Raw genomic sequence first — 26,336 nt, forward strand, 5'->3', positions numbered from 1 at the left:
GTGAAGCCCTTCAGCTTCTAATCATCTACTGGAGCCTCTGCTAGACCTCCCCATTTCACAGATACGATACCTGTTCAGATTGAAAGAGATTCCGTGCTTGCTGTCTTCTCATGGACCAAGATTAGAGATGGATGGTCTGTCTGATTGCTCACAGAGCCAAGACAAAGGCAGGGCGAGTAGGCACTAGCCTCAGCTACAAAGTTTTGGGAACACCAAAAACCTCAGTAATCTAAATAAACAATATTCTTATCGGATTTTAGAAAAGAGAAATGAATGCAAGAAAATCCATTATGAGCAAATTATCAACACTGTAAATAAAGGTAAGATCAGTAACAGGGCAGTCACCAGAAGCTGGAAAAAACCAGGAGTACAGATCCTGTCTTTATTTACAGTGTTGCTGTTTTGTTTATGATGGGTGAATCTTTCCTCAGTTTTGGCTCTGCTCCAGAGTTTCTATCTATTAAAGTCTTTACTGCACCTGCTGTATGAGAAAGATCCCCCCGAAAGTCTCAGTGTCATGTGCTTTTCTATTTTTCCCCCTACATTAGTGGCAAAAGGGCTGACTTTAAAATTTTATGAGATGACACCTTGGACTCCAAATTTGAAGACCTATTTGAATTGTGGTATCTTTTAGGTTGTCTTGCTCCAAATGCATTTCTTTTTGATATTTATCACAGTGACATGGGCTTTTTATGGCACTCTGAAGTGCTTCAGAGAAAATGGAGAGCATTTTAATACTGCTGATTTACTCTTTCAGGTCTACGGTAATTTCCTTACTGCCTAATTATAAGGCTCAGTTTAATTTACTCTACACATAATGTTTACTGATGCACATATGGTGCCACATTTCAGGAAACTGTACCCAGAACAGGTATTTTTGTCAGGCTGGAGCATGGAAAATTTCCTTCATATGCAGGGGAAAAAAAATGCTAAGAAATGCAATTGTCTCAACAAAGAATGTCCCCCAAACAGAGGGAGAAAAAAAAAATCACATCTATCTTTAACTTCATGAAAAAAGATACAGTCTCTTTAAATGCTTATTTTAAAAGCTGAATAATGATTTTATATTACATATGTACAAAGATTTCCAGTTACCCCAAAAATTGGGAGGTAGGAATTGGGGAAAGGAGAGACAGGAAAGAAAAGCAGTGACATTTTCTGAGCTTACTTCTTAACTGTCTCTGAAAAAGGAAACATGATTCAGTAGTTATGGATTCATAGACTCTTAGAGGTAAAAGGTACCTCAAAGATTTTTTCCCCCAGGGCAAAAGTTTTTTATTCAGCCTCCTTAAGACCCCTCTATCAGCTTCCGATTTAGAGATTGGAGCTTATGCCTTCACCCAGCAATTTTAGTTGTTAGAGAATGTGTTAAGATCAGTGATTTTGTAATTATCAATCATTGATATTGGGTTTTTCTGCAAAACTGATTTTTTTTTTTTTTTACTTTGCCTGTGGTTAAGACCCAGATAAAATTTCAGTAAAGAACTCTATTTAGAGTTCCAAAGACTTACAAAGAGTCAGTATTATTGCATATGGGTTCTCAGCTTGCCTTCCCATAGCTCTGAGTGCTAAGAGTAGGTAGGCTTAGGAACTGAGCAGCTGATGCTGTCTTGTCCTGAGATACCTGGGGTGACCATCTCTCGTGGTCATCTGAGCCATTGCTCTCATTTGTATCTGGTTATGTACAAAGATCAAAAAAGCAAAGCTGCCCACCGGAACTGTTTAATATTTGTTTAGTGTCCATTCTTTCCTTAACAGTTTACCTACTACTCTACCACAGTCCTATGGAGAGGGCATTACTATCAAAAGACGTTTTTTTAAGAGCGCCTGGGTGGCTCAGTTGGTTAAAAGACTTTTTTTTTTTTTTTTTTTCCAGAGTAGAGTATCGAAGTCCTAGAAATAAAATTAAATTTCTTACTGATACAGAACTCCTAGTAAGAAAATCGAAGTGAGGGATGCCTGGGTGGCTCAGTCGATTAAGCCTCTGCCTTCGGCTCAGGTCATGATCCCAGGATCCTGGGATCGAGTCCTGCATCGGGCTCTCTGCTCTGCAGGGAGCCTGCTTCCTTCTCTCTCTCTGCCTGCCTCTTTGCCTACTTGTGCACGCTCTCTCTCTCTCTCTCTCTCTCTGACAGATAAATAAATAAATAAAATTAAAAAAAAAAAAAGAGAGAAAGAAAGAAAGAAAACCCAAGTGGGCTGACTGAAGCCGGTCCTTTCAATGACTGTAGTTTTTAAAGGTGATACATTTTGGTCTTAGTTTATAGCTTTTATTAAAATTTTCTTAATAGGACAAGTGTCAGGTAAATATTAATTAATAATGAGTCTTGGGATTCTCAATAATAATCATAATAATAGGCTTCCTGTTTAATACAATCACCATTTTATTTCTTCCTTTAGCCATCCGTACCCGTGTCCAGCCCAATGCAAGACATTGAACCATGAATGAGATTTTGAAAATTATTTTTCTAATTAATTATAAGGGGGGGAAAGTAAAGGACTTTCTTTTTAGCTGGGAGATATCTGATTAAGTGCAGATCAGGAGACCAGCAGACCTGCCTGGTATATTCAGTGGGAAACAATTGAATGGATTATGCTGTGGTGTTCCAGGTTTAAAGGAGAACCATTTGTCCTGGAGACTATGGTGTTTGGAGGGGATTTTCCATCTGAGCCAACCACAGGTGCTTGTGAGAAGTTTGGGTGAATAACCACTCTCAGCCCCTCCTTTACCATTCCACAGTTCCCTGGTTTGTCACTGAATGTGTCAATCCTCTTCACTGTTAAGGGTGGGACTTCTATATTTTTATGATTCCTTTAATTTTAGCAAGTATTAGGCTGCCTTAAATAGCTGTGCTCTAAGTTACAACTGTGTAAAGGAGGTGACTGAAAAGCTGAAAAGCACCTTTGGTCATGGCAAATCGGGAGGTCTGGACCATTGAGGAGGGTGGGGGGAAAGAGTTGAAGGGGCAGGAAGACGTCTGCATTAATAATTAGAAGCATGCCTAACTGAGCAGATTTCCCTCAGCACCCCCTTTGAAATCTGCAGGCTTAGACTGTGGCCCTGAGGCTGTACCCATAGATGCCATAATAACTAGTTGAAAGTGGATCACTTGTGACTGATCAACTAGTTATTGTGTCTGCATATCACCATAGCAACCTGCTTGCCTGGTGCTCTTTGGGTGCATTCTCTCTGTGTTGAGCCCATCTGTGGAAGTACCCTCAGTTTTGTTTGTTTGTTTGTTTGTTGTTTTGTTTTTGCCTAACTGGGGAGAAACATCAGGATTTGGAGTTTAGTCCAGGTTAGAGCACCTATGTCAAGCAGGTCAGGCAACCCAGCCAGATATCCTCCTAATCCCCCAAATTTAGAGGAAAAGCCAACAACTTTTACACTTCCATGTAACCTTTCCTCTTAATTCCTTGCCTCAAAGCTTTTGCTACAAAAGGAATTGCTTACAGACAATTGGAATAGCCTATATTTTCTAGCAGAGCACGAGGCAAAGGGAGAAGAAAAGACAGCTTGGTCAAATAATACCATTCATACTGGCCACTTGGGGACTTTTTGTGGCCATCTCTAGCCTCCTCGGTTCCTCAAGCAGATGGGTCCAGCAGGTGCTCAGCCATAAGTAAGCAATGGGTGAATGGAGCCTGAAATAGCCAGAGAACTGCAGTAGCAATGCAACAGAGTGACGCAGACTGAGTGGAATGCTCTCAGACTAAAATCCATTGACAAAACTATATACAACAGGCACCTGCAAACTACTACCTGTGGCCCCAGTCTGGCTGTCTGCCAGAGTTTATGTAAATCAAGTTGTACTGTCAGCTCCTGTGTTGCGATGGCAGAGTTGAGTAGCCATGGAAGAGATCAACTGGCTGCGAAGACTAAAATATATACTACCTGCCCCTTCACGGGAAAGCAGGCCAGCCTTTGCTCTAGAAGTTAAGTATGCTTGAAATACAGCAAATATGGTGTAAGAGCCCAGATTTCCCTGAAAAAGGGAGGGATCTTCAATCCAACTCCTTATCCTGCCTTGTTCTGAAACATCTTTAGCACCCAGTGTCATTTTATAGGATTCCTCCACACTTGGAAATGCGGAGTAATCACTGGGCCTCTGTCTGAAATGAAGTCCCTCTAGGGAAAAATTCAGCAGCTGTTGGAAATGCAATGCTGTGCAATACTTAAAGACAAGAAGCAAAGAAGTATAGCATATGGTGGCAGAACTCGGGAGAGCGAAGTTAGCTCAGAGGCAACAGTTATCTATAATTGGAATAGAGCAGAGGAGCATGGTGAATGATTTTCCGTTTTTGAAAATGTCATGGGCTCCTTAATGACCACAAATGGTCAGAAGCTTTAGAGGGTCATATGTAAGTAACATCTGAACCAACAAGTAAGGACCTGTCATTCCTCTTCCTTTACCCAGTAGCATCTTATTCCCCTCGTTTCCCGTCCTGCTCACGTGAACTGAAGTGGTACTCATCTGGTACCAGGAGTGGGAAATGGTGAGTTTTAGCGTGGCTCTTCCCAGGGGCTCTTGGAGTTACAATGGGGGTTCTTCTGAGACCCACAGGACTCTACTGTAAGGTGGAATGGCAGGGAATTTGGAACTAGGAGCCGGATGATCTTTCCTGGTACAAATTCTACTACACCGTGGCAGGTGTGCAGGACTGACCCCATCAGAGAGAAATATGGTTTTGGAGAGTTGTTCTCTATATCTTCCTTCAAACTCTTCAATCATATACCTTTTATAGGCTTCTGCTGTTTTTTTTTTAATTTTTAATTTTTTTTAATAAACATATAATGTATTATTAGCCCCAGGGGTACAGGTCTGTGAATCGCCACTAGGCTTCTGCTGTTAATCTGCCCCCAAAGCCATCCAGTCAGTGACTGTTTCTTCAAATTACCTATGCAGTTGTGGGGGACTGAGCAGCATTTTATAAGCCTCCTAAGGGTCCTTGCTGGGCAAATTTATCTGATGCAATTGTTGACTCCCTCACATTGGATTCAAGTAGCTTATACCCATTCAATGCCAGCTAATCAAGGACAGATAATACATGCTCAGAGTGAAATATCCAGGCATCTAAATTTAGATTCCCTTTTGTGGTAAGTGGTGAATGGGGGGTGAAAATGCTGGAAGGTGGTTGAATAGGTGTGGGAGTAAAGGATATAAAAAAAGATGACCTTTGTCCAATTGGGATTTGTGAGTTTGGATAGCCAGATTCATAAACACATGGACCTTAATTAAGTAAAAGAGCACAATCTTGGAATCTGAAGACCTGACTCTGGCATTTGCTCTGTACAATCAGTGGACCATTTCCTTTCCTCATCTATACAACAAATAAAATTATATTCTCCATGCAAACCATACCTCTTAACCTCACCGTAACACTGTAAAGAAGATCAAATGGAATAATGCTTAGAGAAGTTCTCAGCGAACTATAAAAACAAATAGGCACAAGATTATTATTAAAGGTAATAAGCACCCTGACACTGAGTAGACTTTCCAAATATACAGGAGAATCCTTCTGCTTTTTCGTGTGGGCTAAGGGATCTGAGCAAGGTAGTTATACCAGAAATGTCTTTTCCATCTTTACCTATGTTACCTAAAATTCCACACTTTTGACAAATGCCAAATCTCCTGGGCTAACAAACTGGGTATTTGAAAGTATGTCTGTCATGTTGGAAGCGTGGAGAATTTCTGAGAGAAAAAAATGTAAGAGAAACCTGAGAGAAAAAAATCTGAAGTAATATGATGTGAAGGAAATGTAACAAATTTGGACCTTTATAACATGTTTCTTAGGCCAGCCTCCAACACGTTTAATCGGAAGAACTCACGCTTACCTCTAAGCAGCATCATTTATAAGGCCAGTCAAGTATATATATGGTCAAGTTGATCATTGTAGCTTTATTAGTAAATGGGAATTAGGATAGTAGAGAAGTTTTCAGCAGTGAGAGTAGATGGCTTGTCTTGTTTTTCTCTGGGCCTGTGGCCAGACATAGTGCTTGGTAAACCAGGAGCTCCTCAAATGCTGGTAATAGGAATGAATGAGTTAATACCAATCACTGAGTAGAGAGAATGGAATAAAGTAACAAAGAGGTAAAGCATATTTTTCCTCTCTGTGAACTTATTGCTCTTATTATAGCATTTCTGCCTCCTCAAACTAATTGTATTACTATCTACCCCATTATATTTTTGAAAATTTGCTCTCAGTTTTCCCCGTTTGGCACTACATTTATGTAGATTTTTCTTTTTGGATCCTTTTTCTTCCTGCTTTGAGATCAGAAATTTTCTTACCCCTTTTGAGATATGAAATGCACAATTGAAGACAAATAATTAAGTGGCTTTTATTAGTTTTTCAAAAATAAACATTTAGAGGCAACAATATGCATGGGAAAGGATAGTATCTTTTTTAAAAAAAATATTTATTTATTTATTTGACAGAGGGATAGAGAGTACAAGTAGGGAGAGCGGCAAGCAGAGGGAGAAGGAGAAGCAGGCTCTCTGCCAAGCAGGGAGCCCGATGCGGGACTCTATCCCAGGACCCTAGTATCATGACCTGAGCCAAAGGCAGATGCTTAACTAACTGAGCCACCCAGGTGCCCCGAGGATAGTATCTTCAAAAAAGGATAGTTTCCAGTGTTAGGAAAACTGGACAACAACATGCAGAAGAATGGAACTAGACTCCTACCTTACACATTTTACCAAAACCAACTCAAAATGAAGTAAAGACTTGAGTGGGGGTTCTGAATTCATTAAACTTCTAGGGGAAAAAAGGGGGTAAGCTCTTTGACATCATTTGTGGCAATGATTCCTTAGATAAGACACCAAAAACAAAGACAACAAAGACAGCAAAAGCAAAAATTAAAAAAAAAAAGTGGGGCTACATCAAACTAAAAAGCTTCTACACAGCAAGGGAAACCATCAACAAAATGAAAATGTGACCTACTGACTGGGAGAAAATATTTGCAAAGCCTGTATCTGATAATGGGTGGATAGCTGAAATATATAAAGAATGCATACAACTCAGTAGAACACGCACAAAACTTTTTTTTAAATGGGCAGAGAACCTAAACAGTCATTTTCCCAAAGAAAACATGCAAGTGACCAACAGGTACAAGAGAAAATGCTCAACCCCAGTATATCACCAGGGAAATGCAAACGGAAGCCACACTAATATACCACCTCAGACTTGTTAGAATGGCTATCACCAATAAGATAAGAGATAGCAAATATTGGTGAGTATATGGAGAAAAGGGAACTCTTGTACACTGTTGGTGGGAATATAAAATTAGTGTGCCCACTTTGGCAAACAGTATGGAGCTTCCTCAGAAAATGGAAGACAGAATCGCCATATGATCCAGCAATTTCACTTCTGGACATCGTTTACCCTTGACCAACACGGGTTTGGACTGCCTAAGTCCACTTACGTGAGTATTTTTAGTAATACAGCACAGTACCATAACTTTAAATGTATTTCTCGCCCTTATGAATTTTGTAATAATGTTTTCTTTTTTCTGGCTTATTATTTCACTGTGAAAATACAGAATATAATGCATATAACATACAAAATATGTGTTAATCAACTATTTGTATTATCAGTAAGGCTTCCAGTTAATAATAGGTTATTAGTGATTAAGTTTCAGGGAAGTCAAAAGTTATACATAGAATTTTCTAAAGTTTTTGTTTTAATTCCAATTAGTTAACATACAGTGTTGTATTAGTTTCGGGTGTACAATATAGTCATTAAAAACTTCCATACATCACCGTGTGCTCGTCATGATAGTTAAGTGCGCTCCTTAACCCCTATCACCTGTTCCCCCCCCCCCCCCCCCCCCACACTCCTCCCTTCTGGTAACCATCAGTTGGTTCTATGCAATTAAGAGTCTGTTTCTTGCGGCACCTGGGTGGCTCAGTGGGTTAAAGCCTCTGCCTTCAGCTCAGGTCATGATCCCAAGGTCCTGGGATCGAGCCCCGTGTCAGGCTCTCTGTTCAGTGGCGAGCTTGCTTCCTCCTCTCTCTCTGCCTGCCTCTCTGCCTACTTGTGATCTCTGTCTGTCAAATAAATAAAATTTAAAAAAAAAAAGTCTGTTTTTTGGTTTTCCTCTCTCACCCTCTCTCTCTCTCTCTTTTTCCCTTTGCTTATTTATTTTGTTTCTTAAATTCCATATATGAGTGAAATCATATGGTATTTATCTTTCTCTGACTGACTTATTTCACTTAGCACAATACCCTCTAGCTCCATCCGTGTCTTGGCAAATGGCAAGATTTCATTCTTTTGTTTGTTTGTTTGTTTATTTATTTATTTGACAGAGAGCACAAGTAGTCAGAGAGGCAGGCAGAGTGGGGGGGGAGCAGGCTCCCCGCCGAGTAGAGAGCCTGATACGGCACTCGATCCCAGGACCCTGAGACCATTACCTGAGCTGAAGGCAGAGGCTTAGCCCACTGAGCCACCCAGGTGCCCCGATTTCATTCTTTTTATGGCTGAGTAATATTCCATTGATAAGTTATATGTGAATTTTTGACTGTGTGGAATGTTGGTACCCCTAACCCCCACATTGTTCATGGGTCAACTGTATCTCCAAAACAAGTGAAAGCAGGATATTGAAGAGATAGCTGCACTGCCGTGTTCATTGTAACATTCATTATTCATGGTAATCAAGATGTAGAAACAACCTAATATCAACAGATGAATTGATAAAAAAAATATATATATATCTTTACCTATATATATTGGTATATATATACCAATATGTATTATATATAATGATATATATATATAATATTATATATATAATTAAATATTATCCGGAAAGAAAAAAAAGGAAATCCTGCCATTTGTGACATGGTTGGGCCTTGAGGGCACTGGACTAATGAAATAAGCTGAGCAGAGAAAGACAGAGACTTCACGTTATCAATTATATGTAGAATCTTGAAGAAAAAGATACTCATGAAAACATAACAGAAAAGTGGTTGCAAGGGTCTGGGGATTAGGGCATATAGGGAGGGATTGTTCAAAGGGTACAAACTTTCACTATAAGACAAATAAGGTCTGAGGATCTAATGTAAAACATGACTATAGTTGATGACACTGTATTGTAAAATTAAAATTTACTAAGAGATTAGAACAGAAATGATCTCACCAAAAAAAAAAAAAAAAGTATGCACTGTAATGAGTATGTTAATAAGCTAGACGGGAGAGAGTCCTTCCACAATGTATATGTAAATCAAATCACCATGTTATATACTTTAAATATCTTACAATTGTATTTGTCAGTTATACCTCAATAAAGCTGAAAAAAAAAAAAGAATTAACATCTATCCATTAAAAAAAAATCACAGAGATATCCTCTCATTGGAGATTAAAGTTGGACATGCAGTCTTCAAAGTCTCATCTAAGTTTAAGCTTCTGTGATTCTTGTTGGCTGGGGAGAGCCATTTTTTCTTGTTCTGTCTTTTTCAGGGAACTGTTTCATATTCATCAAATGGTTGTGGGTTTTTAGACTTTGTGCAAAACACTTTGCAGTATCTATTTGAAGGTGGCTCGATATACATCATACGCTCCTCATGTCCCACCCTGTAGGCAGACAATTTCTGGTCATTTGAAAAAAGTCTATTTTTCTTTTTAAGTTTGTGAGTTAAACTGTGTCTATCCTTTCATCACTGTGCCCTCCTGCGAAATAAGGAAGTGGATTGTGAGATTAGGTACCATCCATTGACTGCATTCCTTTTGGTTTGCTGAGGAAAACGCCGTTATTTACATTGATGAATAGCCTTAATTGGGTAAAATAGACTGGTAGTGCTGAGCTAATACCTTTAAATGTCTTGTCTTATGCAATTAATATTCCCTTGTCACACATACATTTAAACAGTTGGAAGAAAGCCTTGTGTTCTTGACTCCTGTCAGACTTAACAAATGATTTTGTCAAGTCATTCCTTTCTGCCCTGGTTGATTGATAGCTAAATTTTGGTCTTCTAGCTTATGTAAAAAGTGTTAACTATGCCTTTCAGCTTGTAGGCAAGGGCATTTAAACCATTCTAATAGTCAATTTACAGAGGAATTACATTGCCTGTTTACTGGAGGGGTCAAAAAATGTGCCCCTGTTCATCAGGGCCACAAATCACAGAGCCCATGAGCTAATGAAGGCAGTATTTGTGAGTCCCTGCATTTGCCGTATGATACCAAGTTCAAGGTGCCCCTGGTCTTGGCTGCTGAGGGCTTTGGCTCCCAGTTTTGGGTGTCCCTTTGCTTATGGACTATGTAATAGGTAGATATAGTTGGCATGAATAGGGTTTGATTCTAAAACCCTTAAGAATGAGAATAAAATCTAGAATGCTAGATTGTTACAGGTCTAAATTTCATGTGAAGATTTCAGCGATCTCTCTGTAATAAGGCAGATCTCTGTTAACCTCTGCTGCCACCTGGCTTATAGATGTTCATACATACCATCTTTACCATCTCTGAGCATGCAAAGTGGATCCCAGTCATTTCTGGGAGGAGTCTCACTTCCCTTGGCTTGAGCCTTTGTTGAGAATCTCACAATTTATCGTTTTAAAACACTGTAGCCAATAAGTTATGTTAAGATAGCTACATAAGAGCACGTATAACCCATCAATATGTTTTTGCAATAGATATATCTTGAACCATGAGTCCTCCATTTTTTTTTTTTTTACAGACTCCTAAAGCCCCAGGAAGTCACAGAGTCTCATAGTGAGTATCCAGCAGGTCCCTTTCAGCTCCTGGAGTGGGGGATTCATTAGGACTCAACAACACATCTGCCTCTGGAGGGACCACTGATTCCCTCTTGTGGTGTTCATCTGCCACTGGGTCTGTTCTTTCATTCTCTCTACTGTGGTTTTCTTCTTTGTGCTCTTATGATCTTGGGGAAGGCTTTCAGAATTCTTTACGCATTTCACTCATTAATCAGGAAGCAGGATCACATATGTGCCTGCAATGTTTTACGCCACCATCATATATACCATTGCTTTTGGTTAATAATGTATGTAAAGCCAGCACAATGTAGACACACATTGTGTGTATTAATTTAGACCACAGATTCTGAGACCAGGCTGGGTTCAAATTCTGCCATTGTCACATATTTATTGGCTCTATGAATGTGGGCAAGTGACTGAATTCTATTGCCTCAATTCCTTCACCTATAAAATGGAGAAAATCATAGCCAGCTCTTTTCAGAGAAAAGTTATTCTAAGCATTCAGAATAGTGTCTAGCACAAAGTAAGCATTAAATAAAGTTTTAAAATATGAAATATTCATTTCCCCCAATCCTTTACTGCTCTCCTCTTTACCCCTTTCCTCCATGTCCCACTGCTGCAGTTGACTTCTGCCTTCTCCATACACCTTCCATTCTGCCAACCTCTCCTTCGCTACCTTTTACTGCACTCAGCAACTGTGGGGTCTATGTTCCGCTAACATTTTTCCCAGCACCAAGGCAAGCTGTGTACATGCTGGCTTGAGGCCCCGCTGAAGATCCACAATAATCCCAGCATTCCCTTGGATACTAAAGCAACATTTCACTGCTTCTTCCAATGAAAGCAATTGCTCTTGCTTATTGTGGAGGGAGAAGGTGAATTTGACACATTCCTGTGTGTCCTGGGCAGAAAATGGAACCAACAGAAGGAGCCAAGCGTCTGCTGCTATTCCTCAGGATGAGCCCCAACCAACCCTTCCTTGTCTTAGTCTGCATGACTTTTCTCTTAAGTACAACTTTTGAACTAAGGGATCTGTTAAATCTATACAAATAAGAAACTGCAGCTGTGATATTTTTAAGCATGGTGCATGGCTGTATCATGGAACATATAGAGCAGACTACTGTTAATCTAGTGATTCTAGTAAAATAACGGAATTAGAATGACACTAAACTAGTTAACTGATTGATCAGAAATGCATTTTGATGATGTCTGCCCAAAAAGATGATTAAGTGAACACAAAAACTTATTCTAATTAAACATGTATATTTTCTTATCAGTTATCTCTTGTCACTATTGTGCCATATAACATTTCGGTGGCACACAATAATAACATTTATTTCTAATTAGTCTGGGAAGGTCACCTTGGTCAGGCCCTCTCACGTGCCTGGGCTCAGTTGCTCTTGACTGACGTAAGATGGCCTTCTCAGGGATGATTGAGGTGACTCAGTTCTATTCAGCACTTTTGTTTTCCTTCTTGGGAGACAAACGTCTAGCCCAGGCATGTCCTTCTCAAGGAAATGACAGGCAAACAAGACTGAGCAAGCCCCATGGTGAATAGGTCTTTCAACCCCCACCCCCGTAGGTATCATGACAGCCAATATCTATTGGCCCTAAGTATGTCACTTGGCCCAGACCAGAGTCAGAGAGGGCATTCACTGCAGAGTTACATGGTAATGGGCGTGCATATGAGAAGTAAAGAATTGGGGTCATTAATACAACAAATCCACTATAACTACATAAGTTGGCCTTAGTGCTTCTTATTCCATCAAGACATGTTCTGACTTCTGTCTTGGCTGTATTATCACTCCTAGAGGAAAAATCTAGAGGACAAGAACTGTTTATTGGGCTAAACGAAACCACCACATGTCTGCTGTTGGGACCATGCATGTAGGTATTGCTAATGATGATGGCTGTGTTTTGAATTAATCCAGTTCAGCCTGAATGGGAGAGGGGGGCATGGAGAAAAGCATGAAGCCTGATAACAGTTTTGTTTTTTTTTTTCTTTTTAGAAGTAATTGGTTCCGTTAACTAAAGAAGCTAGTATCCCAATTAAAATGATTTTGCTTCATAGTAGATAGTGCCATCAGGATAATGAATAGAATGACCAAAGAATTTTGTGTTTCTCTTACAAAGGAAACAAAATCAAGTAAAACCAGTGTTATTCTCTAAGTGCTCTTCAACAGCATCACAGATATGCCTCTGCTCTCTCTATCTGCCCCCACCTCCAGCTCAAACAATGAACAGTGCCTTCATTACCAGTGAATAGTGTGCATGGATGGCACCTTAGCTTAGTAAAGTGGTCTTCTGTGGGTTACTGCACTGACTGATTACCTTAATTGACCTTCAGCCTGGCTAAAATTTGCCTGACTTAATGAGGCTCAATTTTTCTCAAGCTCCCTAGGCTGGATGGCTCCTGGTCCAGACACTTTGTTGCTTTGATTTTTCATTTTTAATAACAATTACACCCCAAAGCTTGGGGAAATATGGTCAAATATGTCAGTAATCATCAAGATCCCTGAAGGAACCACATCCATGGAAAGATTTAAAGTTTCAAGGTTCTGAGCCCATGTAAAATCACCCTCTACCCCAGATTTGACCTTGGTTGGTATGGCTTGCAAAATTCTAGTGAAGAAGCTAATATGGTTAGCAGGATTTTTCTAAACATCTGTCTAAATGACAAGACAGATGTTAAACAGTCAGACATTTGTTAAACGTCATCAGCCCAGCCTAGACGCTTGGGTGTTAACTTTTATTTCTAAGAGTCAGGATGGCAGTGGATTGCTTAGACATACACAGACAATTCTGCCTAAAGACTGAAATGCAAAAAGACTTAACTTGCAGGAAAGTTTCAGCAAAGAAAGCTTTCACATTGCAGGAGAAGTGGGATTGATTAGTGTGAGCTGCCTGTGCTGAGGAGGATTATGAAATAGTATTTGAGCTCAGCATAAAAGAATGCTGTGATTGATTAATTATGTCTGGCGTAGGCATAGAAAGGAAATGTTGTAGCGTACTCTCCATTCCTGTCCTAGTTCATAGTTTCTGATCTTGTTCCTTATAAACAATGCTTCATTTTTAATTATTTCCTATATCTATTTTGTCCACCTTCTGCCTATGCTTGAGTAACTGAATTATTATTCTACCAGACCTATTCTTTATTGGCCATCCTTTTGATTTCATCCTCTGAATTCCCTTCCTGTGTTTGGGGAACTCCTCATTGTATGAATTTTGGTGTAAGAAGTCAAATGGTCAGTATATTCATTTTCACAAATGCTTTTCCCCAGTACCTTCTTTTTTCACCCTTGCAAATAGGTGTTGTTAACACATGACCCCGGATTTGAGTCTATATTTCACCCAGATAAAAATCAAGTGCATTTGCCTAAGACTTTGAATCAAAAGCTAGTATCACAAAAGCACAAGGTGTTCTAACATTTCTGAATTCTGTCCCTTCTTTGAACTAGCAGAACAGGCTTTCTGCTTAAATCTGCCAGAATTAGTTTCTAATGTTTGCAACAAAGAACTTGACTGATGCGATAGGTCTTCTAAGGCAGTGCTCCTCAAACTTTATTGTGGAATCGCCTACGCATCTTATTAATATGCAGATTCTGACTGAAATGCAGGTCTGGGATGGGGCATGAGGTTTGCATTTCTCCTAGGAATTGGCAGTTATGTGGGCCTGTGGTTCACCCTTTCAGTACGAAGGATCTGAGAAAGGAAAGGCAGTCTTAAAGAAGCCAGAGTGGGCAGGAAAGAGGAAAAGGGGGGAACGGGGGTGCCTAGGTGGCTCAGTGGGTTAAGCCTCTGCCTTTGGCTCAGGTCATGATCTCAGGGTCCTGGGATAGAGCCCTGCATTGGGCTCTCTGCTAGACAGGGACATGCTTCCCCCTCTCTCTCTACCTGCCTCTCTGCCTATTTGTGATCTCTCTCTCTCTGTCAAATAAATAAATGCAATCTTAAAAAAAAAAAAAAGAAAAAAGAAAAAAAAGAAAAGGGGGTAAAAAGGAATTTTGTTTCAGTGTGTTCTAGTTAGTTAGGGTAGACCAACTAATGAACTTCAAAATGTGCAAAGGCCCCAACACAGTAAAATTGCATTCTTAATCAAGTAACAATACTGGGCCAGTGATAGAACACTGGGAAACTCTCCTTCATGCATTCAGGGGGTCAGATTGATTGTTGGAGCAGGAGTTGTCCACCTTCAGTTAGAGAATCCCAGGTCACCTTGGATGTCACATCTGGATTCCACCCAGAGAGAAATGGAAAAGAACATGGAGGAGTGTACATTAGAAATGTTTGTTTCTTTTTTTAAAGTTTTTTATTATAAAAAAGAACACAGATATAGGAATCCACACACTATGAATATATAGTTTATTAATTACTATTATCTGAATGCTCACAACTACTATGCAGGTCAGTAAATAGGATTTTGCCAGCCTCTTTAAACTCCTTTCTATGCCTCCTGTCTCCCTCCAAAAGTAACCATTATCCTGACTTTTAGAGTGTTGACTTCCTTCTGTTTCTTTGTGGTTTAATCACCCTAATGTACATCATCAGATGGTACAGTTTAGTTTTGCCCACATTTTGGGATATATCTCTTTAGTCTCTTAATCTACTGCATCCTCTTTCCTCCCTTTCTCTTGCTTATAATCCATCTGTTGAAGAGCACGGATGGCTTATACTGTAAGTTTTCCACAGTTTGCATTTGGCTGATTAGATGCGTGTGGTACAGTTCCATATGCTATTCTGTATTTTCTGTAAATCACTAGGGGGATCCTTTACCCATTTCAGGTTTGATCCCTTTGACAACACTATAGTTGGGATTGTGCCATTTCATCAGAAGGTACATAGCGTCTGGTTGTCTTTTGTGTGTGTGTGTGTGTGATACTTTCAACCACTAGTGTTCATTGCCTTGATTTTTTAATTCATTAAAGGCTGCAAAATGGTGGTATTCTATCATTCTGTTTTCATTTAAGCGAAGGAAGTTTAAAACAGTTTCTTCATGAAGAAGAAAGAAGAAGAACTTTATATAGGAAAGGCAAGATACAGTCTTGATTCTTTCAAGAAAAATGAATCAGTTCCTTGTCATCCTTGAAAGGTGACCAGCTAATTTTTTCTTTTCCTGTTTTAGTCATTATAAACTTCTGTATTTAAATCTATTTGATGGGTTTCAATCCACTGGATTTTTTTGTGAAGTTCAAATTGTCTAATCTTTGGCCAAGTGGGAGGCTCCTGAGTTATTTTTACATGATTCTAGCTGTCTTTGATAGCTCTTTGCTATTTGGCATAATAAGATATTTCAGGCCTCTTGGTGTATTTCAGCCTCAGAGTACTAACTATTTCCTCGAGAAGCCCTGGTCTGTTTTAGTGGAAAACTGTATTTCAAAATGTTCACTGTTACTGGGTTAGCCATTGTTTTTAAGCCTTTTCATTGGATAGAACTAGGAAATAGTGTGTGTTTAGTTTAATTTAAAATCTTGTGTTCATATTGATATTTCTTCAGATCTAGGATTATAGGGTATTTCCTAAACCCCTTCTGTATTTTATCTTCTTTCTTCTACACCAATACTCCTCATTAACAAAGACAAAGGAGTAAGAGATAAATTTTCCTAATTATTTGTTTTATTCTACCTTTGAACACAATAGTTAGGAACAATAATATTCATACTACCACTATAATTAAAACTACATAAAATGGTTAAAATATTTTTGTATATCCTCTTCCCTTTCTCTTCGCATTTTTATTGTGTTGTACAATGTCTTCACTGTCAGAGCATGTAATTACTTCATATGATAATCTCTCTCTTTGAGTCGCCATATATTCTTAGTTCTATCAACAAGTATATATCTAATGCTTGCTGTCAGTTTTATATTGATATTTTTTGAGTTATTTTGATTGCTAAAATTCCTTCTCTAACAGATTCCCTGACAAAGTCTTATGGGAACAATATTTTCTGAGTTCTTGCACATTGATCAAATTTTGTCTATGCCTTATGTTCTTCAAAGTCAGTTTTGCTGGCTATAAAATTTTTAGCTCACATTTTTTTTCCTCGAGTGTCTTAAATTAAGGTATTTCATTTTCTTCTGGTATAAAATTTTGCTATTGAAAAGTCTGAAGATCATCTAATTTCCTTTTCTTTATAAGTTATGTGTTCTATTTGGCTAAACGCACAAGAACTTCCTCCCCTGTTTATTTTTTAGAATCCAGTTATTTTGCTAGACAATATGTATCAGTCTTCTCTGGTACATGATATGTCCTTTCAGAATGTAGTTTATATGTATATGAAAGTTTTTATGAGTTATAATTTTTAGTATTTGTTATGTTTTCTTGTTTTGATTTTCTTTTTCATGGACCTCTAATACCCATATACTAATTTTTTAAATCTATCTTCAATATTTGTCACTTTTTCTCAAATTTTTAAAGATTTTTTTTTTATTTTATTTTAAAGATTTATTTATTTATTTGAGAGATAGAGAGAGAACAGGGGAGGGAGAGAGAAACTCAAGCAGAGTTTAATGTGGAACTGGATCTCACAACCCAGAGATCATGACCAGAGCCCATGATCTGAGCCAAAACCAAGAGCCTGATGCCTAACTGATGATATCACCCAGGCGCCCATTTTTTGGATTTTAAAATGTTTTCCTTCTTTTCTCTTTCCACTTGTCTTAAGGCATTTGCTATTGTATTTATTCTTCTTTACTCTTTTTTTTTAAGATTTTTTTCTTTTATTTATAAATTTTTCTTAAATTTCATGATCTAGGGGCACCTGGGTGGCTCAGTCAGTTAAGAGTCTGACTTCAGCTCAGGTCATGATCTAGGTGTCCTGGAATCCAACCCCAGGTCAGAGTTCCTGCTCAGTGGGGACTCTGCTTCCTATCCCTTGTTCATGCTTCCTCATTCCCTCTCAATCTCATATGAATAAATAAAATCTTTAAAAAAGATTCATGACTTCATTCTATAATCTTTTCTTTTTCTAATTTGTATCTTTTTTCATGTTTTATATCATTTTTTTAGTGTATTTGAATTTATTTGAGATAGTTTACAGTTTTAATCTTTATAGGTATATGCTTTTGGCATACTTTCAGTGTGTGTTAGGATGTGTGTGTCATGTATCCTATTTTTTTATTCTCATTTTTCTTGTAATAACTTTATATGAGTTTTTACCTTGATAATTTTAAGTTGGTAATTTTTTTTTTAAGTTGCTCATTTTTATGTGAATTCAGTCTCCTTGAAAGTTTAGAAAGAGGCTTGATGCACTTAGCTATTCTAGCTTCACAGAGCTCTCACTTCTGTTATTTTTGTGTGATGTTAAGAAATATGGTAGCTTGATTGGTGAGATAGCCTAGCTCTCTGCTCCTCTCCCCTACTTCGTCTGGGCCTTCTTTTACTTTTATCTCTATTGTCCCTGTCAAGTTTAATTTTGATTATACTCCCAATGGTTTCTCCTTCATGTGGGACTCTGTCTTGGAAGACAGCCATGGCAGATCAGTTTCAAGTGTTTACTGCACTGTCCCCTTGAGATCTTCTTATGGGGGCACTGCCACTTACTACCCTATGATTGCAGACAAGTTATTTAACACTTCTCAGTCCCATTTTCTTCATTTGAAAAACTGGTATAAGAATAGTGCCTATTTTATGGTGTTGTTTTGGGGATTAAATGATATTATATATAAAGATCTTACTTGAGTGTCTGGTATATTGTGTGTGGAATATATGAGCTCACCAATAGCTCACATTATTCCTGAGCTGTAGTTTAACACACGCTGCCAAATAAGTAGCTGACTAATGTTAACTTCGCATAGGCTTTATATATTTTATGTAGTGAAATATCAAGCCCAATTCAGAGGTAAACCAAACTAAGTTATATATACACACATACATATTTTATGGTAATTAACACAAAAAGGAACTGAGATTTGCTCAAAGTCTTCCTTCTTTTGACCAACAATAAATATGTATGTATCAGCCTACAAAAGATTTGCCTGCATACTCCTGAATAGGTATACTTATTTGGAAAACATACACATTATTTACCATCTTCTCTTGCATTTATTTGGGTGTTTTCTCTGTGTATACATCCTGACAATAATGAGCAAAGCAGCCCTGAGGTGATTTTCCAGGTATGGTTTCTTTCTTTTTTTTTTTTTTTCACGTAGCTGCCCTGCTTCCCATTTTAACAATGTGGAAATGTCTAATTATGCATTGTTAGATATTTGGGTATGTTTGTTTTTACTTACCTTGAAGAATAAGTCTAAGTACTTCTTTCTGGAGCATTGCAACTATATCATCATAACACTTTGAGATTATGAGAGGTTTCATGTTTCTACCAAATCAGATTCAAACAATGGATGCAGAAAGGGCAGGCTACTGCAAAAAGGTGAGGTTTTAGGAGGGACTTCAAGGCCCATCTCTTCATCTAAAGTTCTCCACACTTGCTGGTTGATGCCTAGATTTTTCTTTTTTCTAAAGAGCCTTGAAATGAGTCCTGTGTCTTTGAGCTGTATCATGATTCAGAACTTTCTGAAGGGAGACATTTAAGCCAATGAAGAAGGAAAATAGACTTTTGACAGGAGAGGGCCGGGCCTATAATGTATTAAGCTACAGACCATATATGTAACTTTCAAATTGACATATAATACAGTTAATTCAGAAGCATCTATCAGTCATCTCTCTTTGTTTTCCTTTGATATGATATGCACTGGGAAAATTAAAAAGAGTTGAGACGTTATTTCCATGGATAATGAGAACTGGGCATAGTTTAGAGAAATTTTTTATTCTCAGGCAGTAATTTAATCCATGTTGCTAAATGAGTAATAGAGTCATAAATATACCATTCTTCTATCCCTTAATTGTGTGTGTTTGTTTTTGTTTTTACTGCAGCTTCGGAAAGCAGTGATGGATCACATATCTGATTCTTTCTTGGAAACCAATGTCCCTTTACTAGTTCTCATTGAGGCTGCAAAGAGTGGGAATGAGAAGGAAGTGAAGGAATATGCCCAGGTTTTCCGGGAGCATGCCAACAAGCTGGTGGAGGTAAGTAAGGAGAAGCCTAAAGAGTAGAATATATTGTTGGGTTTAATCCCCATATATGGCTCTTGGAATTTCGGTAGATAACCCTTCTGTGGTTTTCCTCAAGAAATAAAGTCTTGGAACCTATCTTTCTTTTACCTTCTGATGCTTATTCTATCCCTTGCAGAAGAGGCAGCTTATCAGTATTCTCTCCTTTCTCTATCTCACAATTCTATAAACATGTTCTGGAACGTATCTCCTAATTTTCCTGAAAAATAGGTGGAGGCTGAGACAGGAGGGATAGAAGGGATGCTCCAGAGTGCTGAATGCCAGCTTTGATTTGAGGGAATAGAATTAAAATTGCCAAGTGGAGGTTTCAACACTATACCCTTTTCTTCTTCCTTATTCCTTTCCATGCCCTGAACCTAGATTACCTGATTACATTATGTGTTTATGGAAAAAGCATCTCCCTCTTCCCAAAGAGATACTGGGATTTCTGATGAAGGATCTTGAGGCAGTAGGATGAGTCCAAGTTCAGAGTCCCAAGTATATTCTGTGCATTAGAGAATCCTGTGGGAGTTGTATTATAAATGCAGAATAGTGCTATGTAATACTGAAAAATACTATTTAAGACAAACAAAAGTGAAACAATAATCAAGCTGCTTATATCTAGGAGCTGAAAACCAACAGCTTGGCAAAGGTTGGATTTAATGATGTGGGACTTAACAGAAACTTAGAGATGTTAAATAGGAAGTGTGTGTGTGTGCCAGAGGAAGATTCTAGAAGGGGAAAAGATCCTGGCAAATTTAGGGAATAGTTATTAGGACCAGGCTCTGAGCACTTAAAAACAACAACAAAACTCTGGTATATCTCCACTTTAATTTAGGACAAAATGAAATGACTCAAAATGACAGGCAACTTAAATGCAAGCTAAGAATAAAATAAATTATTTCTTGTTTCCTTCAGATGGCAAAATTAAACACTGAATAAATATATCAAATGTGAAATCCTTTCCATTTTTTTTGGAGTAAGTGATAAGGTTGTGTTCCGATGTAATTAAGGCCTAAGCACAGACTTGGCTTGCTCTTTGGTTACTCCAGCACTGCTGTTTCCCCTGGGGCTGAATACACCAGACCAGCAGGAAGTCCTCTGGCAAGCCCAGAGGGAGTCCCTGGTCCTCTAGGACACAAGCTGAGCCATTGTCATCCATGAGAGCAGTCATCAAGTTGAGTGTGCAAAACCCTAGGCCACAATAATGAAATCCTTGAGCTTCCCTCCATAACCCCAGTGTCTTGAGGCAACACCAGTCTGAAGCTAAAAATAGACCTACTTAATGACAACAAGGCAGCTTCTTGCTCTGTCTCCACCTACGAGGCAAGCACTCCGTCATTCCTCACATTCCACCTACATGTCCCGTTCACTTGGCAATTGAGGAATCTAGTCTCCCCAAGACTGACCTTGGAAGCCTTGGCTACTTCCTTGTTTTAAGAAAGAGAAGGTATAAAAAGGGGAGGGGTAGAGTGGGAAGGGGAGGAAGAAGAAGAAAAGAAATAATGCTGAATGAATGCTACAAAAGTTTTAAATATTCATATATAAAAATAGTAGTATTTACATTGAGATAGATCATTGCATTTATGTAACTTCAATGTTTACAAGATAATTGCAGAATTTATAGAAAACATTAATTAATGGTGTGTTACAGGCATGGTGGACAGAAAAAGGGACATGTGTTTAAAGTTGTGTGATAACCATACTCTACTTCCATTCTTGTTTGTGTTACTCTGTAATCCTATATATAGCCTCATTTGAGTTAATGCTTGTGGTTCAAACTTGATGGCCTGTGTAAGTGTGAGCCCAAAGTAGCCCTCATGTCTACTCATTCTCCCTTCTCCTGTGATAGACCCTGGACCCATTTACTACAGCCCCTCACCCCATCTATAGGATTCACTGTAGGGGTATCCAGCCACTGTGAGTGATCCTTGATCCTGAACTTGTGGCAGAAACAGAAGCTCAGGTCAGTCAGAACATTTCTATAGCTTATGTCCTTCAAACAAGTGCTAGATTGCTGATGCATACCTGTAAAACAAAAGCTGGAGCACTAGACTGAGAATCACTAGTTTTCTCATTTTGAAAGTACTTGTATAGAAATGGACATCTTTCTGGGCCTTGGTGTTTATGTCTATAATGTGAAAAATTTGGTAAATATATTGATTTTATATCCATTGACTTTGATAATTCATCTACTAATTCCAGAAGTTTGACAGTTTCTTTTTGGATGTTCTGTATATACAATTGTCCTGTCTGCGAATTATGACTGTTGTAGTTCTTCTTTTCCAATTCTTTTACCTTGTTTTTTCCTTCTCATTATTACACTAACGAGGACCATCAGTATAATATTGTGGAAATTAGTATTTTTGTTACTTCTAGATCTCCATGAGAACAATTTGATGTTACCATTCATTCTATTGTTGTTGTAGACTTCATACAGATATTTTTATTTGCTTAATTTAATTCTCTCTTATTATTCATTCACTAAAATTATGAAATTGTTTCAAACAAGTTTTCTGCACATTTTGAGACAATTATATATTTTTTGTCTCCTTTAATCTCCTTCAGAAGTGTTGATATCTGAATTATGCTTTCCCTCAAAAAATGAGTAGAAAATTATTTTTATTTTTTAGACATGAATGAGTTAGATTGCCATTACTTATTATTATTTCTTTTTAACATTTGGAGGAATTCACTGACACAGCAATCTAAGCATAGGTGTTTATTTGAAGAAAGGTTTTCAAGTTGCAGATTCAATTATTTTTACTAAACATAAGACCATTTAAATTTTCCATTTCTTTTCAGGTCAGCTTTAATAAGTTATAGTCTAGGAATTTGTTATTTTTATTTAATTTTCTAATTGTTTGATATAAAATTATCCATAATATTCTCCTTTTAAAAATAATTTGTATCTGCATCATTATTTAACAAAAATTTTTTATTCCTTATAGTGATAATTGGTACCTTCTCTCTTTTTTCTTGCTTAGTTTTGCAAGAGGTTTATCAATTTAATAATATTTTCTATAATGCAAGTTTAAGCTTTGTAGATTTTCTTTGTTTTCTATTTATCTGTTTATGCTGTTATCTTTATATTTTTTCTGCTTTCTTCTGGTATATCTTACTATTTTTCTAACTTTTGAAAATATATAATTACATCATTGATTTTTAGCCTTTCTTATTTTAGTAATATATGCATTTAAGGCTTAATTTTTCCCTAAGCTATGCTTTTATCTGGTTATTTTCTATTGACCTAGTTTTCAGCTTACTCATCCTGCTTCCATCTGTGTCCAATATGCTTGAAACTGATCTATTGTATTCAATTATTTTTAAATTTCTAGTTAACTTTTTTTCATTGATTTCAGTTCTCTAGTACATTCATTATTAGGTCCTCTCTTTTAAAGAGATATGTTAATCATAGTTATTTTTAAAGTCCAAGTCAAAGAACTTTAATTTTGGGGTCAATTTTGTTTCTGTTTTGTGGTTGCCCCAGAGAGGGTATCTCTTCCCCAGCCACACACAAAAAATGGCTTGTATTTTAAGACTGATGATGCAGCACACCTAGGAATAGGGTATGAGCAGGTTTATTCGTCACAAAAAGGGACTTTTGAGGACTAGCAGAGCAGGCACCCATGCTAGTCCATAGTAGTTTCAGCACAAAGAAGAAAAAGTGGTTTTGGTTTTTATCATGTTAGGGAGGTGGATTGGGGTTGAGACCTCTGTGCGGGAGCTGGGTGTGAATGGTTCAAACTTCCCTACTGGCATCAAAAAAAAGGTGGGCTTTCTTACCTGCTTGTGCAGTTGTGGGGCAAGATGGAAAGGGGAGAGCTGGGGCTTAAAAGCTGTCAGCCATCAAACATTCAAAATGGAGTAAAAATCTTCATTATGACTCACCCCTGATGTTTGATGGATAACTGGAATGTGCCATGTTTCATTTAATTGAATTTGAATTTAAGTAAGCTATTATGGAGTTCTGTGAGGTTTCCAAAATAGAGACAGGTTTTATCATGGCATCTGTTTTTATTACTTGATTTTTATCCTGGTTATGGATTTTTTTTTTAAATATGTCAGCTATTTTTTTATTAAATGGCTAACATTTGTATGGAAAAGTATAAAAGGGTCCATGTTGTAGTCTGCTTGGGCTGCTATAAGAAAATACCACAGACTGGGTGGTTTATACACAGAAATTTATTTCTCACAGTTCTAGAGGCTGGGAGGCCCAAGATCAAGGCACCAAAACGGGTGCATTCTGGTGAAGGCCCTCTTCCTGGTTGATAGCTAGCGCTTTCTCACTCTGTCCTTACATAGTGGAAGGTGTAAGGGATCTCTGTGGAGTCTCTTTTCTAAGAACATTAATTCCATTCATTCACCATCCTTATGACCTTGGAGTCTCCATGGCTCCATCTTCTAGTACCATCATATTGGATATTAGGATTTCAACATATGAATTTTGGAGGACAGACACCAACATTCAGACTATAGAGTCTGGATAGTATTTTCTCTTTCCAGAAAGGATTCACTGTTCTCTAAAGTACAGCAGATGTGATGAGCATCAGGTGTTGTATGGAAGTGTTGAATCACTAAATTAGACACCTGAAACTAATATTACGCTGTATGCTAACGAACTGGAATTTAAATAAAAATTTAAATTAAAAAAATTAAAGGGCAGCGGAGATATAGACCATTTCAATCCAAAGACTGAAATGATTTGAGGCTAGTTTATACACTTTGACAGGTGTAGTCTTCCTTTCTTTTACCCTAGTCCTATGGAATAATCTTTTAGGGGTGCAGAAGGACCAGATGTGTTACTAAGTATCTCACTTTATTTATGAAGCAGTTTCTCCAGTTTTTGTTTTCCCACCATCATGATATGGTTGAAATTTTAGTTGGCTTTTCGGATTCTTTTAATTTGCTTCTTCCCGCCCACCCCGGGGGATGGGGTAGATAGGGGCAGAGAGTGGGGGAGGGGCGGTGAGCGAGAAAGAAGATCTTAAGCCTTCTCCACATCCAGCTCAGAGCCAACACAGGGCCGGATCTCACAACCTGAGATCACTACCTGAGCCAAAATCAGGAGTCAGATGCTTAACCAACTGAGCCACCGAGGTGCCCCTAATTTGGCTGTTGGTATGTGTAACTTAATAGAAAAAAAAAAAACCTGTGATCAAGTGCCAGTCCTTGAACCATCCCCCTTCTCCATGAGACCTTTGCTTCCTTGGCTGTCCCAAACACTAGTTTTTGCCTCTCCAGCCATATATGAGATTGTTGGAAACTCTAAATAATTCTCTTCTTCTCAGCGGCTACCTTCCATCTGGTGTCTCAGTTTCTTTTCCAACACTAAGAATTAACAAATTCCTGGGAAGGAAGTGAAGTGCACAAAGTTGGGCTCCCCTGAGTGAGCATCTCTTTTTGAGCTAGTCTAGGTTTTGAGCCCTTTGGCAGCTGTTCTGTACTTTCAAGGAAATGATTTTTAGTCTGCATTTTTCGTTAGACTTAGCAGGAGCATGGGTCTCTTCTTGGCTACTCCTTTGGGGCTAGACATAGAAATTCCAGAGAGAGCTCGTTTAGATAAGTTTGTGGGTACTTTTTATTTGTTTGTTTCATTAATATTATTAGTCCAAGATCTCTTTTTCTATGGAAATATTGAGCTTCCCGTACCTCAATAAAAACAGTTCTCACTGAATTGCAATAATGATCTTGGTGCCTCATCCACTTCCTGCAGTTCCTTCACTTAGTGCCTTCTTCTGCCAAACACCCCCTCATGATCCTCCCTGGGCACATTGGATACCTCTTTAAGAACTTCTGATGGAGCTCTGAGTTGCCATTAATGAAAATTATGTAAGAGTTATATATCAGATTATTTTGAATGGAGAATGAATGAATACATAAAATAATCTATGAATCAATGGTGATAATTTTAGCTTTTCAATTTTTTTTTTTTTGGTTATTGAGTTTCACGCTAGTATATTCAATTTTCTATCAAATTGTATGTTTTTTTTTTTCATATTTGTGGGCCAGTTTCCTCCAATTTGGTATTTGCTATTCATAGAGATTGATGTGATGCAGTGACTGGATGGTGTCACAACCTATGGCACAATGTTGTAATCCTTAGAAAATCTCTGAAAAGGACAGTTTTAGGCAAATAAAATATTAGCAAAATACGGATCAGAAAAAAAGTTAATTTGGCTTTTTGTGATTGCCTTAACAAGTAAAATTATATGGTTTTCTTCCCCATAGTGTTGGTAACACTTAATAAAGACTAGGTGAACTTACACCAGGGTTTGTTGATTAAGACAACTTGACAGGTCTGCTCTGATGCTTTGTGGTCTATAGTATCAGCCACTATAGGAAGTATCACCAGAAGAAATGATTTTTTTTTTTTAATGTGGCTATTTTCCCTAATTTCCAAAAGCCAGCTAACTCATCCCCTCTGAGATTTAGCTAAGGGCTTCAGGGCAGAGCTGACTCTCAGGCTGTGTGGAGCTGATCAGAGGACCCCTGTTGTACCTTCTTTCCAAGGCTTTTGGAGGAATGGAATGCAAACTATGGCAGCTTAGTACCAAAGTAATGTGGCCTGGGTAGGGGTGAAA

The 26,336-nt window shown here is 38.1% G+C and overlaps 1 protein-coding gene across 5 annotated transcripts in view; it reads left to right on the forward strand.

The window, feature by feature from the left end:
* LOC111148019 (catenin alpha 2) overlaps positions 1-26,336 on the forward strand; it is a 1,008,661-nt gene that overhangs the window by 728,695 nt on the left and 253,630 nt on the right. For all 5 annotated transcript variants that reach the window (XM_022504362.1, XM_022504359.1, XM_022504361.1 and 2 more), the window contains one exon: positions 19,576-19,728. In XM_022504362.1, the coding sequence (XP_022360070.1) occupies positions 19,576-19,728 (153 nt within the window). The remainder of the gene's footprint in view (positions 1-19,575; positions 19,729-26,336) is intronic.

Source organism: Enhydra lutris, unplaced genomic scaffold (genome assembly GCF_002288905.1).
Source record: "Enhydra lutris kenyoni isolate GAN:26980312 unplaced genomic scaffold, ASM228890v2 scaffoldscaffold18, whole genome shotgun sequence".
NCBI lineage: Eukaryota > Metazoa > Chordata > Mammalia > Carnivora > Mustelidae > Enhydra > Enhydra lutris.